The sequence below is a fragment of the Erythrolamprus reginae genome, chromosome 3 (genome assembly GCF_031021105.1).
Source record: "Erythrolamprus reginae isolate rEryReg1 chromosome 3, rEryReg1.hap1, whole genome shotgun sequence".
Lineage (NCBI taxonomy): Eukaryota > Metazoa > Chordata > Lepidosauria > Squamata > Dipsadidae > Erythrolamprus > Erythrolamprus reginae.
The window spans coordinates 185,149,203-185,167,033 of NC_091952.1; the positions used below are offsets into that span (position 1 = coordinate 185,149,203).

At 39.5% G+C, this 17,831-nt stretch overlaps 1 protein-coding gene across 1 annotated transcript in view; it reads left to right on the forward strand.

Annotated features, from left to right (window-relative positions):
* PARD6G (par-6 family cell polarity regulator gamma) overlaps window positions 1–16,399 on the forward strand; it is a 118,910-nt gene extending 102,511 nt beyond the window's left edge. The window contains exon 3 of the mRNA XM_070747398.1: window positions 14,371–16,399. Coding sequence (XP_070603499.1) covers window positions 14,371–15,230 — 860 coding nt within the window. The 3' untranslated portion in view covers window positions 15,231–16,399. The remainder of the gene's footprint in view (window positions 1–14,370) is intronic.
* Window positions 16,400–17,831: the final 1,432 nt, after the last annotated feature.

The window sequence follows — 17,831 nt, forward strand, 5'->3', positions numbered from 1 at the left end:
CTGGGTGCCATCTTTGGCTTCAGGTCTGCCCTGGAGTCAGGCCCTGCCGTATGCTTTTTCTGGAGCAGCTCTTCTTTTAGGGCAGAGCCCCTGGGAAATGAGTCTGATGCCGCAGCGGTGCTGGTGGACTGCATGTTTGATTCCATCAGGACGCAGCTGATAAACAAGGGACCCAGCCCACTTGGGAGTGAAATGGCTGTTTTTCCCCCCACATACAGGTGGATGCGTTGGCTTGCCAGTCCGGAAAAAAAGTTTGGCATCCTGGAGAGCAACTGTGTAAAACTGATTAAAACGAAGGCGCATCTGCGTCCTGATGCATTTCACCTCCTGGCTTGCTAGGTTTGATACTGAGCGTTGCTCCGGCACCTCCCTAAACTCATAAAAATGCTAGACTTTTTAAGCTATTTTTTTAAAGTAAGGGTATTCCTTCATTGGATAGTTTTAGAAACATAGAAACATAGAAGTCTGATGGCAGAACAAGACCTCATGGTCCATCTAGTCTGCCCTTATACTATTTTCTGTATTTTATCTTAGGATGGATAAAATACAGAATATAGCATAATAGTTTTCCCCAGCCAGCCACAATTTTGCTGGCTAAGTTCCCAAGAGGCAGGAACAGTTCATGCAGAGCTCCCAAAAGCAAGCCCATAATTCCATAACAGCCTAGCTCCATGATATTGCTATACTGTGGCATCGTCTCCACGTCTTACTAAAATAACCATCTTCCCCCAGCCAGCATACACAGTCATTTTCTGGATGTCCGATACAGAAATGGATCCAAATACTTGGAAGGTATTAGCTAGGAGGAGGTTGGCTAGACATAACAGCATACTTTCTGAAGAATATCACTAGTTCAGAGGTCTCCTGCCTTGACAACTGTAAGACTTGTAGACGCCAAGTTATTACTTACTTACTTACTTACTTACTTACTTACTTACTTACTTACTTACTTACTTACTTATTTATTAGATTTGTATGCTGCCCCTCTCCGAAGACTCAGGGCGGCTCGCAACAGCAATAAAAAACAGTATAACAATGGGACAAATCTAATAATTCTGGCAATTGTCTGCGGAGAAGAGCGGCATACAAATCCAATAAATAATAAAATATATAAAAACCCCAACAATTAAAAACCATACAGCACATACACACCAAACGTGAAATATAATAAGCCTGGGGGAGATGTCTTAGTTCCCCTATGCCTGGCGATATAGGTGGGTCTTGAGTAACTTGCGAAAGACAAGGAGGGTGGGGGCCATTCTAATCTCCAGAGGGAGTTGATTCCAGAGGGCCAGGGCCGCCACAGAGAAGGCTTCACTGGCTGAGGAATTCTGGGAGTTGAAGTCCCCAAGTCTTAAGGTTGCCAAGGTTAGAGATCCCTGCACTAGATCACTTCCCCCCCACACACACACACACATTTCAATCCAAGATCAAACTGAGATGATTGACAAGCCACATGTTACTTGTGTGAATGACTGCTTACACACAACCACTTGTTGGTAACTGCTTGTATCAAGACAAGAAGAGATTTGATTATTATTTATTTGTTGTTGTGAAGTGAAGTCATGTCCAACCCATAGGCTAGGTAAAATGTAACATTTGCACAGGCAAATAAAAATAATTGGAGGATAAAGTTGTGGTATTTTATATCTCGCTTTTTCTCCAGAAGCTACAATCTGTTTGCAGGATGGATTCTTTTCATTTTATACCTGCAATTATCCTGTGAGATAGATTGGATTGAGAATGGTTGGTTCAGAGCACCCAGTGAATTTCAGTAGTGAAAGTGAATCTGAATCCAGGATATGTACCATATTTATTTGATTTTTATTCCATCTTTATTATTTTTATAAATAACTCAAGGTGGCTAACATATATAATACTCCTTCCGTTTTTCCTCACAACATCCCTGTGAGCTAGGTTGGGCTGAGAGAGAGTGACTGGCCTAAGACCATCCAGACAGTGTTCACGTCTAAGGCAGGATTAGAACTCACAGTTTCCTGATCAAACATCTTACCTGCTATTTATTTATTTATTTACTTACTTACTTACTTACTTACTTACTTACTTACTTACTTACTTACTTACTTACTTACTTACTTACTTATTTATTGGATTTGTATGCCGCCCCTCTCCGCAGACTCGGGGTGGCTAACAACAGCAATAAGACCAGGAGGTCTTTTTCTGCCGTCAGATTCTATGTTTCTATGTTTCTATAAAACAGCATATAATAATAATCCAATACTAAAACAGTTAAAAACCCTTATTATAAAACCAAACATACGTACAGACATACCATGCATAAAATTGTAAAGGCCTAGGGGGAAAGAGTATCTCAGTTCCCCCATGCCTGGCGGCAGAGGTGGGTTTTAAGCAGCTTGCGAAAGGCAAGGAGGGTGGGGGCAATTCTAATCTCTGGGGGGAGTTGGTTCCAGAGGGCTGGGGCCGCCACAGAGAAGGCTCTTCCCTTGGGTCCCGCCAAGCGACATTGTTTAGTTGACGGGACCCAGAGAAGACCCACTTTGTGGGACCTAACTGGTGACTGGGATTCGTGCAGCAGAAGGCAGTCCCTGAGATAATCTCGTCCAGTGCCATGAAGGGCTTTATAGGTCATAACCAACACTTTGAATTGTGACCGGAAACTGATCGGCAACCAATGCAGACTGCGGAGTGTTGGTGTAACATGGGCATATTTGGGGAAGCCCATGATTGCTCTCGCAATCTATACCCACAGGATGTGCTCTATTAATTGTTTTAGGAGATGATAGTGCTAATTTTCCACCTAATTTCCCCGTTTTACCACAGTGCAAAACATACGTTCAAAAAAGCCCCCAATATATGAATGTTCAGCAGTGAGTAGGATTGTTTTGTTCCTTAGTTAATTCAGTTTGTTTTCGGAAACATTTGCTATCATCCACCTTAACAGAGGTTAACAGAGGAATACAATGATGCATTGAGAAAGATTTCAAACATTTTTAGATAACAAGATGAAGTGGATATTTGGAAGCCTTCCGATGTCAGTTCAGTTCCATAAACTTTAGTTTTGCTTCCCTCACCCTTTGAACAGAGTTATGGATTTCCCTTGCTGTATCATGCTTATTTTGGCTGTACTTCCACTGTAAAGATAATGAGAACCCTGTCAGAAAAGGAAATAGGATGGTTACTCTCAAACTTTGTGTTCAGCTGATAGGAAAAAGAAATAGTCATGGATGCATTTTTTCCCTGGAAGACTCACTGGTTTGCCGTTCACTGACATGATTAAAAGTGACAGTGATTGTTTTGTATCCTTAAGATTTTTTATTAATATTAATTGTTTCCTCCTTACTTATTTGATCCCTATGACATTCATTAAGTGTTGTCCCACATGATTCTTGACAAATGTATATTTTCTCTTATGTACACCGAGAGCATATGCACCAAAGACAAATTCCTTGTGTGTCCAATCACACTTGGCCAATAAAGAATTCTGTTCTATTCCATAAAGAATTCTATTCTATTCTAAGGGTCAAGATGATAAAGAGAAAAACTTATGCTGAACATCTTTCCTTGAAAAAGGAAAGACTACCTACCTTGAATATTATCTTTGTAGCATTTTAGGTCTTTTTCTATTGACAGGGTGTGGAGATAAGAAATATCAAAGTAGAGGCAGGACTATAGGGCATATACAGTGGTACTTCGACATACGAGTTTAATTCGTTCCAGACCCGAGCTCGTAAGTCGATCAACTCGCATCTCGAACGAATGCCTTTAGACTTTGTTTTTCGCGCCGAGATAACCGGAAGCAAGGAGATTCTTGCGCCACCTAGTGGAAGCTCGGCTCCTATCCCGAATTTGAGCTCGGGTGTTGAACAGAAATTTTGCTCGCGTCGCAGCTCGTAACTTGGAATACTCGCATGTGGAGCAGCTCGTATCTAGAGGTACCACTGTAGTAAGAAGTATACACAGGTACAAATAGTCCTTGACTTACAACAGTACGCTTAGTGACCATTAACCAAAGTTATAACTACAGTGAAAAAGGTGACTTATGACCAAGTTTACACACAATCTTATTTCGAAGGTTTGTACTGATGGTTTTTTTTAGATTAGAATTATTTTATGGGCCAAGTGTGATTGGACACACAAGGAATTTGTCTTCGGTGCATATGCTCTCAGTGTACATAAAAGAAAATATACATTTATCAAGAATCATGAGGTACAACACTTAATGATTGTCATAGGGGTCAAATAAGCAATGAAGAAACAATCAATATTAATAAAAATCTTAAGGATATGAGCACAAGCTACAGTCATAAGTGGGAGAAAATGGGTGATAGGAATGATGAGAAAAAACTAATTTTGGTAATATATCTGCATTTGTATGAGTTATAAAAAGCAGGTGTTGCCCTGAAAGGGAAGACTCACCAGTTAAAACCAGTGGTCCCTGGGACAGAAATTCACATGTTAATCCTTTTGGAAAATCTCTTTGAATGATGAATCTTTGCCATTTCAGCTTCCTGAAGGAGGAGAAACACCCTCCTTGACAAGTTACCTTTCAATAATCCTTTAAGAGACAGCAAGCGTTGAGCAAAGGTCAAAGTACAAGAAGTCTTGGAGTCTGTACTGGTAGATTCAAGGGTAAGAATATAATAAAATAAAGAGAAGGCCAAGGAAGGGCAAATTTGAGTTAGTGCAAGGAGTAATCCCAAAATCAATATAAAGTCTTAATTATTAGTCCAAGGTGAACGACCTGAGATTATTGAGCCATGTTTGCTCCAAAAATCTTAATTGCCACCCACAAAGCCCCTTAATAATTAGTTGATAATATAGTAAAATGCTTAATGCAAGAGATGGAGAAAATTAAAGACATGGGGAATGTTGGCTTGTCTCAGTTAGCTAAGCTATGAAACCTTTGACAATACCGAGCAGAGAATTTTACAGAGCATGGATGTGTGATAAAGCCAAGACACAGTTAAATAAGTATTATTTACATATAAACAAAATATAAACAATCCAGAATAAGCATGAAGCAAATACAGAATAATACAGAATATAGATAACAAGCACAAAGCTAAATATAATAGATAAAGCACGAAGCTAAAATACAATAAGATAGATAAAAGCACAAAGCTTATACAAGCATGGAGCTTGGACACAACTCCCCCGTCTCAGGCAAAAATAAAGTAAAGTAACAAGGAAATGACCAAGCAAAATAATGAGCTTTTATAGCTTCAATGAGGAAGTGACGAAACAGCCTTGAAGATATTAACTCTTCAAGTACAAGTTACCTCTTCAAATGCACATTAACTCTTTAAGCACAAGTTTGGTACAGTTTACAACATGCAGTTTACAATGGCAAACCCTAACACACATGTACTCCTGTGCTAACAGGGAATAATAATCTTAATATTTTTAATTTTAATTTTAATTAAAATAAACTAAAATACAGGTTTTGCCCAATCTTTGGAGGAAAACAGTTCATGGCATTCCGCTCAAAGGACTAATTTTAGGGCTTTCAGCCCGAAATAATGAGAGGTTATTGATTGCCATTAGTCTTGTAATAGCCAAGTATGGAATGGATAATTGCCAGAATCCAATAGCCAACATGGACAATAAACTTGAGCATAGATTAAATGATTTGAGAATGACATGCTAGGAAATAGCAAGAGGCAGAGAAATGAAAAGAACAAAAAGAGAGAAGATTCTAGAACGGAGATGGCCAGTTTGGCGTAGAAGGGAGTTGTGGAGGTGGAGCAGAAGGATTTTATATTTATGCTATTGTTATAGAAGAGGTAATAGAACTTGAGAGCAGGTTGGCTATTGACGATCCAGAGTTATATGAGCATGGGAGATCTTAGGAAGAGAAGTTGGATGTTACCTGGATATACATCATTCAACATTTAATATGTAAAAAGAAATAAAGGATCCACAAACGGATCCCATGGAACCTATAGTGAGGAGTGGAGAAAGCTTCCTCCTGTGAGAAGTACCAGAATTGATCACAGAAATTTAGAGGGTCATTCTAGACAGAGATCAAACAAGGCAGCAAACAGTCAAGGAAGTTGAAGTCACAGCCAGAGGCAGGCTACCAATCCCAGCCCTACCGGAACGCGACGTGAGTGAGCCCCTGCAAAGACGCGCATGCCTGAGATTTCCGTGGTTTTTTTGCTTGTTCACATGCTTTGTAGCCCACTTCTGATCACAACTCAAGCCTCTGACTTCAGGAGACAAAGTTTTCCGATGAGATGTAAGTGAAGGTGATTTCAGTGAGACACTAAAAAGGAAAAAAATCAAGATTGTACAAAAGGAAGCACACGCCAGAAGCGGGGAGTGGGCTCAAGGAAGGGCTGCCCATCAGCTGGGCTACTGGTGTGCTTGCGACGGCAGGCACGGGTGCCAAATCTCGTGCAAGGATGCGCTCATGCACGAGATTTTGCCGATTTTCTGCAATTTCTTTGCTGAAAATCGGTGAAATCTCAAACGCGCAAAATCAGTGAAATCTCAAACGCGTGAGCATCCTCATGTGAGATTTGGCTCCCTGAGCATGCGCAGAAGCCAAATCTCACACCAGCGTGTGTGCACACCCGCCGGTCAGCTGGAACTGTGCAGGCCACTCCATTTTTCCAACCGCAACTCCGCACCTGACTGTACCGGCTGCAGCCCAATACTGGGAGGGCTTTGAAGATAAATGGGAAACCATCAAAAAAATGGAGATATGCCCATACAAAAAATACTTATGATTAATAGTGAGTGAAGCAGCAATTGCAAATTTGGGTGCTTGCTGCTGCTGATTGCGAAGTCAGTTTATTCATTTGTTTAGGCTTTGTTGGTATTGCAGCAGAGGCAGAATAACAATGCAGACACAGAGCTGGATTTAAACTGGGTCATTTTTATTAATTAAATTAATTAATTTAATTCAACCTAACATGGACCCACAGAGGTCAACTGAAATACTTCTGGGGCGGAAATGACATAATAAAAACTTCCAGGGCAACTTAGGGCATAGCTCCATGCTGATCCCGGTGAAGGGGCCACGCCCTCACCTGAATCCCAGCCATGCCAGGCATGTGGGAGGTCTCGCCGTCCAATCCCTGGAAGGGAATTGAAATGGGCAAGACCCAGAGGCACGTTCTCCCCAATTGCTCAGGCCGGTTTAAAAGCCACCATGAGCCCTTGGAGAGAGTCTGCCAATCATCCCCAAAGATGCCCAACGGAGAACACACAGTTGCTAAACCCCTCCCAATTTCCGCCCCTAACCTGCCAACCCAATGACCAGAGGTAAGCCAATTAGAACTAATCGGGGAGCGAAAACACCCCCTAACCATCCGTCCCGCACTGCAGTGTGGAATAGGCGAAAAAACGGTCGCAGAAAAATACCGAGACCGCCAAAAATTCCTATTCGGCCCCCATAAGGGCGACCCCTGTAGCACACTGACAGATAGGGAGGGCAGGCGGGTGTTCGCCTGCTCGTTGTCTGGGGCGAAAAGGAAGCCCCGAGCCTGTGCAGCCCCTTATAAAGGGCTAGCAGGCCCCGCCCCAGCAACGTTATCGGCCAGCGCCAATGACAGGCATGGCCAGGATCTCGAGAAATCTCGTGAGATCCCGGCCTATCCAAGATGGTGGCTACGCCGAGGGATGTGTTTCCCTGGCCCTGCCACAAATCCTGGCCAGGGGTGAGTTGCCGGCTGGGCAATTTCAGATTGATCTGTGAGATTTGATAGATTGATCTGTCAAAAGATTGATATGTGCAAGATTTGACCTTGTATTTTCTCCCTCTTCCCCCTCTGCCAACTTTTTGGTCATCTTTCCTTTTGTAAATTAGGATTTCTGAAGAATTCAAAAGCTGCTTCTGCTGCGGCTTCTGTTTTAGTTTTTTGTTTCCAGTTTGGGCCAAGATTGTTCTCTTTTCGCTTTTTGGCAAAACTTTTTCTTTTAGAGCTTCTTGGTAAACTCGGTCAGCATAAATAGGCTTGGATGGATGCTACTATGTGTTCCTTTCTTGCTTACATCTCTGCTGGCCAAAGGAAGTTGCCTAAGTCAAAGTTCACTATATATCTGTTTCCTTTAAACATTTCTGTATCTCCGACTTTCCCATCACTTTATGACAAATTATGGAACAGCTCCCCAGCCAAATTTTAATCATTGTATAAAAACATTGTGTTGATCTCTATGGAACCACGATCAAAATAAAAAGGTATTGTTATTTATTTTGATCTTTGCATTCAGGAAATGACAATATAGTGTGGAAGGTATTTGATAGTCCTTAAAGACTAGTTTCCTTTTTAAAACTGTGTGAAATAAAAGTTAGTCCCCTTGTGGAAGTACAGTGGTACCTCATGATACGAACTCCTCATGATAACGAACATTTCGAGATACGAACCCAGGGTTCAGAATTTTTTTGCCTCTTCTTATGAACTTTTTTCACCTTATGAACCTGCCAAGCCGCCACTGAGATTCCCCGGACTTTCCTTGCAAGCCACGCGCAGGTTTTTGCGATCCTGGGATCCCCTGAGGCTCCCCTCCATGGGAAACCCCACCTCCTGACTTCCGTGTTTTTGCAATGCTGTAGGGAAATCCCAGGAGGGGAATCCCAGGATCGCAAAAACGGGCGCTCTGCTGGGCAGAGTAGGGGGGACAAAAACAGGAAGAAAAGACTCATGGAGCTCAAGGGAGGAGAAAGGTGTGGGGGAGATGAGGAGAGAGAGGTGGGCAAAAACGGGAGGGAAAGGCTCATGGAGCTCAAGGGAGAAGAAAGGTGTTCGCCTCAGCTTTGTCTGGCCCCCACTTTTTTTTTTAAGCCTTAATATTTTGGATTCTCCTAATGGGCTTGCACGCATTATTGGCTTTTCCATTGATTCCTATGGGAAACATTGTTTCATCTTACGAACTTTTCACCTTACGAACCTCGTCCCGGAACCAATGAAGTTCGTAAGACGAGGTATTACTGTACTTCTGTTTCTAATATAGTTTCCAATCGATCAACTGACACTGCAGCATTATCAGTGGGAATAATCAATCAGGAGTGTGCATGGACTGAATACACCAGGACCAAAACAAATTTTTCCTATATGAGCCCAGCAGTCTGATTTCTCTTTGGAATCTCACTTGTTTACCTATTCTTATCTGGCCAAGCTTTGGTATTTTGTCTGGCAGGCAATTCCTGTGAAAAGCAGCTGTCCAAGCAAGAAGAGCAGCACTTCTGGTATTAAAGATCTGTACCTCTGTGTGAGTGTGCATGTATGTCATGTTTTTAAAAAGTCAGCTCTTCTGGAAATATTTTCTTTTCTTTTTTTCATTTTTCTCCTCCCCTTCTCTTTTAAGGCCAGACTGCAAAAGTTTACATTCACCTCACAGATTTCAGGTTTTAGCCTAGAAAGCCTAGAACTACGGCGCCTAAAACACGATTTGAGTATTGCACACAAGATCATATGCTGCAACGTCCTACCAGTCAATGACTACTTCAGCTTCAACCGCAACAACACAAGAGCACGCAACAGATTCAAACTTAATACGAACCGCGCCAAACTTGACTGTAAAAAATATGATTTCAACAATCGAGTTATCGAAGCGTGGAACTCATTACCAGACTCAATAGTGTCAACCCCTAACCCCCAACATTTCTCTCTTAGACTCTCCACGATTGACCTCTCCAGGTTCCTAAGAGGCCAGTAAGGGGCGTACATAAGTGCACTAGAGTGCCTTCCGTCCCCCGTCCAATTGTCTTTCCTTCCTTTCACCTGTCATATATATTCTCTTCCTTTCATATATCCTCTCCTCTAAGTTCACTTCTACCCTTATATATATTACCACATGTCTATTTTTCTTCCTATGTACTTGTGTATTGGACAAATGAATAAATAAAATAAATAAATAAATAAATAAAAAATGTAGGCTATACATAAAATAAAAATGGTGCTTAAAGATACGTTCCTCGCATTGGGTTGGACACATGGTAGATCAGTAGATCAACCCAGGATCAGGCTAGGCAAAGTGAAACAGATACAGAACATTCAGGAACTTTTTATATTTTTAAAGAGTTTTTAAAAATTTAAGAGCCTTGGCGCAGTGATTTGAGTGCAGTGCTGATCTCCGGCTGCCAGCAGTTTGGCAGATCGAATCTCAGTAGGCTCAAGGTTGACTCAACCTTCCATCTTCCCAAGGTCGGTAAACTGAGGATCCAGATTGGTGGGGGAAACATGCTTATTCTCTGGGAGTGGGCTGTAAAACACTGTAAAGCAGGATATAAATCTAAATTATTTATTTGTTTGTTTATTTATTTATTTGTTTGTTTGTTTATTTATTTATTTATTTATTTATTTATTTATTTATTTATTTATTTATTTATTTATTTATTTATTTATTTATTTGATTTGTATGCTGCCCCTCTCCGTAGACTCGGAATGCCATTGCTATTGCAGATATACTTGCACAGTTATTTTCCAGATCTTATTGCAATAAAGGAGGGGATAAAATAGTGGAATAATCAGAATATAAGATACAAAATGGGAATCAAAAGAAATCCTGGTGGTGAAAAGATTCTATATTACTCATTACTCACAATTTCTGGGAGCATAAATTCAGAAAAATACTGTAAATCCCCAGCTCATACTGTCTCTGAACAGTGGTAAAACCCCTCTGGACCCTGAATGAGTTTAGAAACCCAGTTCAATGCAAAGATCTCCAGGAAAGTAAAGGTGGGATTTATGTTATAGCGATCCCTCCACCTTTGGCAAATATTGGGATGCAGAAAGTTCATCTAGTCTATATCTTTAACTAATACAAATACTGTACTTCAAGATAGTTTTAATTTGAAAGTTTTTGTTCGTGTTTAAAATAATGTCTCAGATATTGGCAAAATCTAAGCCAAGAGGCTCAGGTGATAAAATAAGTAGTGTTTCTGTTCCAAAAAATGACGCATCCTTCAGCGGACATTATCAGCAATGCTGGAGCCAAATGGATGTGTCTTAACCTCATAGTTGCTTAACTGGATCTCAAACTCTCAGCAGTTTAGCAAGTAGCAAATCATCAGCCCCACCTTCAGAACAAGTTGCTTTAACTTGTCCTGGTATTCATCTTGGCTTTGGCCTCAAGGAAGCGAAGGCGCAGCAACAGGAAACCTCTGCCATACTTGCCAGGGATCTGCATACATTCTGATGTCAGATTCCTGGGAGGCTGGGAGGGGACCATTTTTCTCAGCTTTGTTCTTGTCAGGAGAGGTTGTTTTCTGCCTATGTGTATTCAGCCTCTTGCACCTTACGATTGAAATGTGCAGGTTGCTGCCTCGTAGCCTAGGTCAGAAAACCCGAATGGCTTACTGAGGAATTCTGGGAGTTGAAGTCCAGAAGTCTTTTTTTTTTTAAATTTAATTTAATTTTAATTTTATTTTATTTTACAAATATGACAAGACAAGACAAAAGAAAAAACATATATATACAACATTTGGGAAATGAAAGTTTCCCCACTTTTTTTTTTTAATATATTTGATCAGAGAATTACACTTCTTTTACATAATATTAATTTTTGAATTCTTTTATTTGATGTGTTGCTTTGCATAAATTTTTATTTATTTATTTCTTTTAGCCAATCATAAAAGTTTGCCCATGTTTTATAGTAATCTGATTCTTCTTTTCCCTCTAATCTTTTGGATAGCCTGTCCATCTCCGCACAGTCTAGTATTTTTTTAATTATTATGTTTTCTTCCGGTATTTTATCTGTTTTCCACTGTTGGGCATATACTATTCTGGCAGCTGTTAGTATATGTATCTTACTTCTTTTTCAATTTTTTTATTAAAAATACCCAATAAATATAATTCTGGGGGTTTTTTTATTTCTTCATTTGCTATTTCTTTTAACCAATTTGTTATTTTATTCCAAAACTTTTTTGCCTGTGTGCATGTGTAAAACTTGAACTTGGAAACCAATTTTAACCTTCGGGTGAAATATTTAGGGCTGCATGAGAAAAAATGGCGAGAAGCACCCAAATTTTAATCAAAACATTGTTAAATATTAAATACTGTACGATTATACATCAGTCATTTAATACATTTTCCCAGCCTGTCATGCTAAAGAATTACAACTCTCTAGGAGTTTTTGGACCTGCTTAAGAAAACAACCTCAATAATAGGATATTTGCCTATAACATCCTTATAGGGTTGCTTATAAGTTTTGCACCTTTAGTTTGGTTAAAGATGGCTTACGTGACATCTGATTTGCACAAATCCTTTCTGGTTCTTGTTGGCTTTTTTAAACAATTTATGTAAAGCTGCATTAACTGTAGTTAGTGTTTCTGGCTCCAACAGCTTTCTTGTGGCTTGCTAGATCATGGGTTATATGTTTAGGTCTCTCAAGTAATTGTGCATATTGATTTTCTGCCTGATGTTAATAAAGTGCCTACAAAAATAACCCACCTGTGTCTCCTGACACTAGTTTTTTGTTCTATAGTCTCCAACAGTCTTGCTTCTAAACATGAGGAAATTGAAATATTTTCTTCCAGGAGGCCTAAATTGTCTCTGGTTATCTTCGGAGAAAATGTTTGCAAAAGGAAGACCCCCTTCACCCCATTTGAGGTTCAGTTTTGCATCATAGAGTTTGTGGGAGGTGGAATTAACATTATTTTGTTGAAATTGGGGTATTAATTTGAAATGTCAGGCCTGACCATTGCTTTATCTATCTTCAGATTCAGTTAATCTGTTTGAGACTTTTTTTAAAAAGTTCTTGGTGACTTACTCATCTGCAACTGCAGAATGATCTGGTGTGGGAAATAAATGGGTTATTTTTGTCTTGAGTGAAGGTTTACTTAAAGACAATAGAATAAGGGATGCTTCCTACATTTGACATGTGAAGTTACATATCTTTTCAATATTTACAAGCATCAGGTTGCCGAGACTCCTTTAAAATATGCTTTTGTCTGCTCACACATGCATATTTTATATCTTAGACTGCAAGAGTTTTAACAAAGGCCCTTACAAAAATGCTTATATATTTTAAGCAACACAGTGTTTATTAGCATAATCTATAACTAACAAAGCCATTAGGGACTCCATGTGGGTTTGAAATACAGCTTTGTGCTCTTAGAGGTGAAATACTAGTACCTTAAAGGCAATAGTGCTCTGATGCAATTTGCAAATTCATATATTATTGATTAATCAATGATGTCAGTCTAGTTCTGCTAATCGGTTACCTACTTACAGTGTTTTAAAAGATAATCTTGTTGTCTTAGCCAGTTGCGTCATTTATGACTTTGAAGGAGTGGTAAACTGCCAGACATACATGTGTCGCTATTATTTGTAGCTTTTTCTTCATAGTGGCCACAATTTAAATTTCATTTTGGGGGATTTCTTCTAGCAGGTGAGCATTATGTTTGTCATCAAACAAATAGTTTTGGTCTCTTGCTTCACGTTCATCCCAACAACAAGCTGCCACACTTTTCTTTGTCTAGAGTCTAGACATTTGTTCCAATATTTCAAAATACATGTTACACAGCCATTAATTGACAGCTTCCCTCACAGCAATGTTTCAACCATATTTAAATACAGTGATACCTTGTCTTACAAACTTAATTTGTTCTGGGATGAGGTTCTTAAGGTGAAAAGTTTGTAAGACGAAACAATGTTTCCCATAGGAATCAATGGAAAAGCGATTAATGTGTACAAGCCCAAAATTCACCCCTTTTGCCAGCCGAACCTCCTGTTTTGCGCTGCTGGGATTCCCCTGAGGTTCCCCTCCATAGGAAACCCTACCTCCGGACTTCTGTGTTTTTGCGATACTACAGGGGAATCCCAGCAAGGGAATCCCAGCATCACAAAAGCAAGCACTTCGCTGGCAACGGAAGTCCGGAGGTGGAGTTTCCCAGTGAAGGGAGCATCAGTGAAATCACAGCATCGCAAAAACACTGAAGTCTTCGAAACCCCACCTCTGGACCTCTGTGTTTTTGCAATGCTGCGATTTCACTGAGGCTCCCCTCGCTGAGAAACCCCACCTCTGGACTTCCGTTGCCAGTGAAGCACCCGTTTTTGCGCTGCTGGGATTCCCCTCCTGGGATTTCCCTGCAGCCTCACAAAAACATGGAAGTCCAGAGGTGGGGTTTCCCATGGAGGGGAGCCTCAGGGGAATCCCAGCAGCGCAAAAACAGGTGTTTCGCTGGCAACGGAAGTCCAGAGGCGGGGCATCCTAGCGGCGGCGATGGGTTTGTAAGTTGAAAATAGTTTGTAAGAAGAAGCAAAAAAATCTTAAACCCCGGGTTTGTATCTCGAAAAGTTTGTATAATGAGGCGTTTGTTAGACGAGGTATCACTGTATTGGCGTATTATGAAAGCTTGAAATAAGGCTCTTTTTCTTACAGAAGATGGCCTATGGAGGATTTAGTCTGAGGTATTAATTTTTCTCTCTCCTTTTGCAGACGAAGCGGATTATGGAAATTTTGGTTCAAACACCTTAACAAGGAAAAAGAAGGCGCTGGTGGCCCTGCGGAACGACAACCTTCGACGGCGTCCTCATGTCAACATCAGCATGCCTCAAGACTTCAGACCGGTGTCTTCCATCATTGATGTGGATATTCTGCCTGAAACTCACAGGAGAGTGCGTCTGTATCGCCACGGGTGTGAGAAACCACTTGGATTTTACATCCGCGATGGCACCAGTGTAAGAGTGACTCCCCATGGGTTGGAAAAAGTTCCTGGCATTTTCATCTCACGGATGGTTCCTGGGGGGCTAGCCGAGAGTACAGGGTTGCTTGCAGTCAACGACGAAGTCTTGGAAGTGAATGGGATAGAAGTGGCCGGGAAAACCCTTGATCAGGTGACGGATATGATGATTGCCAATAGCCACAATCTTATCATCACCGTCAAGCCAGCAAACCAAAGGAACAATATTATCAGAAGCAGTCGGATGTCTGGGAGCTCTGGTCAGTCGACAGACAGCACTGCCAGCCATCACAGTTTGCCTTCTTCTCATGTCCTGCAGAACTTCCACCCGGATGAAATGGAGAGCGACGAGGACGCCGACATTGTAATTGAAGGCTGCCTGGAGCCACAGCCTATTCCAAAATCTCACAGTCTTCCTTCCGGTAGCCTTTCCCGAATCAATGGCAACAGCCTTAGCCACAGACTACAGAGAGACCTAGTATTCAACAACAGCTTTGGACGGGAAAGCAATGGCAATATTCACAAAATCCTTAGTTCCTTAAAAACTGATCCTCGTCATAGTTTAGTTATTCCCAAAGGAGGCATTGAAGAGGATGGAACTGTGATAACACTTTAGTGGATACTTTTGAGTTTTATTTCTTTCTGGAAGTGCCTACTGGAACAATTCAATCTACACGCAGAAGAGCAAGAATCATCACTCTCATAAAAGTTCTGATCTGTGAGATATGTTACTTTCCAGGAAGGACAATTTTTGTGATTAGACATAAAAGTATTGTCTGGTGTAACCCATGGAAATTGTAAATATGATTTCTACTTCATCAATTAATCTCAGAGGATAACAATTATGTTATCTTCCAAAAACTTATTTTCTGCCACTAGGCAGATGAGTAAGTCACCAAGAACTTTTTTTTAAAATAATTGTTTCCTAGCTTTTTTTTAGACAGAAATTTGACTATTGCACCTAAATTGGGAAATGCTGCCTTTAACAAATTGCTTTCTATCTTGACTATAATTGAGGGCATGTTGAATTTACTCCTCCCCCTTCCCCTCCTTTGGGAATGAAATGTTGACCAAATGACTTTGTGTTTGTATATGTCTGTACTGTATGTATAAAATCTTACATGGGTGAGGAATTGCTATTGCTGGAATAATTTCTTTTTAAATCAGCACCCCCTGCTGGTCATTGATCGTTCTGTCTCCATTGCGTTTTGTGTTTATTTGAAAAAGTTGCACCATGAATGCTAGTTTATTAATGCACCACAATAACATGGAATGTGCATTATATTTTTACTATTAAAATATTTATTAGACAAATACTCTTGTTTCTGTGACCATTGATTTCACCTTTTGATTTTCTGACACTATTGAATAACCAGAACTTAGAATCCTATTTCGTCTATGTTCTAAGGTAATATAAACAATTCCACTAAATTTCTCTAATGATTTAGAATTAAAATGAATTCACGGAATCTTTAATAATTAAAGTATTAATTTGGGGAGGGGAAACCTATATTATTTCTTTTCTAAACTTGTTGAGCTACCTATCCTCAGAAATCTAAAATACCAGCAACATTGTAAGACAGTAACAGACAAACCTAAAAAAATCTTGCTCTCGCCTCTGCTTTTCTGAAATGTCACAAATTGCTAAAACAGTTTATAGAGAAAATATGAATATATTCCTGAGATGCCTAGAAACAAAATATAATTGTTTTACGGTGTATTTTTCTACTTTTAGCTGTTTTTGTTATTTACTGTATATGATTGTTTTATTAAAGTGTTTCCAAAGGAATGCGCTTGGTTGATTTAATTGAGAGTCTAGCTTTTGTTTACCTTACAGGTAACTTTCAGACCTGAGGTTTTAATAGAAAGTAATTTATCATACTTTGAATAAAATTTGCTAGTTCTCATTGCTGAACTGAGTACAATTACTCTCTGTTGCATTTCAGAATTCCAGTTTCATAGCTGCAGTTAAGAAATTCCAGAAATGGGAAGCTGAATTTTAAAATTCTTAATGACTCGCCTGAACTAGAATGGAGGCTTCAGTGATATTAGTTCTAGCAGCAATCCCTGACTAGTTGTCCAACTAAGATTGCTTATTATAAATTACTGTGTTGATGTCCATGGAAAATTCATGGTCATTTGAGATGAAGGCTATATTGTTTTGACAAATATTTTGACAAATAGTTATCAGGAATTAAGTATAACTGGAGCATTTTTGTTGTTGTTGGAATCTTTGCTTTTTAAAACTATTATTTGGACGGGTTACAATACAGTGATTTTTTTTTTTTTTTGCAAAAAGCATGTCAATATATATTAAACAAAAGAGAAATGAAAAATATTTGTTTGTATCCAATACACCAGCATGTATCCTTTCTCCTCTTTTTTTCCTTGATCCTCATGCATACTGTAAATCTATTCAGAAGTTGGCAACCTAAGAAATGCAAGGCATTCACAGAGGAACAGGAGAATGAACAGGGAATTCCATCTCCTCTTTCACATACCCTGTTAATTCAAACCAGATGGGCTGGTCTACAAGAGAGGAGTAGAATTGTCAGATTTCCAAATCCAATCAGTGAGATTGTTTAAGCCTGATGATGCTCTCCAATTGTGTCCAATTTTCAGGATACTATGTTCCAGCTCTTACCTTGTTTTTATTCTAATTATTAATCTTTCTTGCTTATAAAATAACAAAAAGGGAGCAAAATGAAAACATTCATACATTATTAACAATGTTAACAGAGGTTGTGGTTGAAAATATTGTGATTATGTGTAATAGATCAAACATGCTATAAATGTACATATTCCAAAATTGTCCAGATTGGAAAATTAATACCAATTATTAGCTTCCAGTATCTAATATTTGACAGTAGGTAAGCTTGATGATATAGCCCCAGATCAAGATAACCAAATCCTAACATCTTAATTGAAAATTCATTTCTGATGTACTTTGAATCAAAGAGCCCTCTAAAACTTTCTAAGGGAAAAGTTTATTTTCTAAATATATTTCCATGTATTTAAGGAGGAATTCCCCATATAATATAAATTAATTTGGGAATAATACTTGAGAGCATTCACCTTGCCCTAAAGGGCAAAGTTTAATAACTTCCACCTATCTATATCTGAAGAAACCTCTTTAAAACTTTTATTTATATTACACATTACTGAGTTAATTTGTTATACACATATACCTAAATATTTAAAGGCTTTGATTTATTTA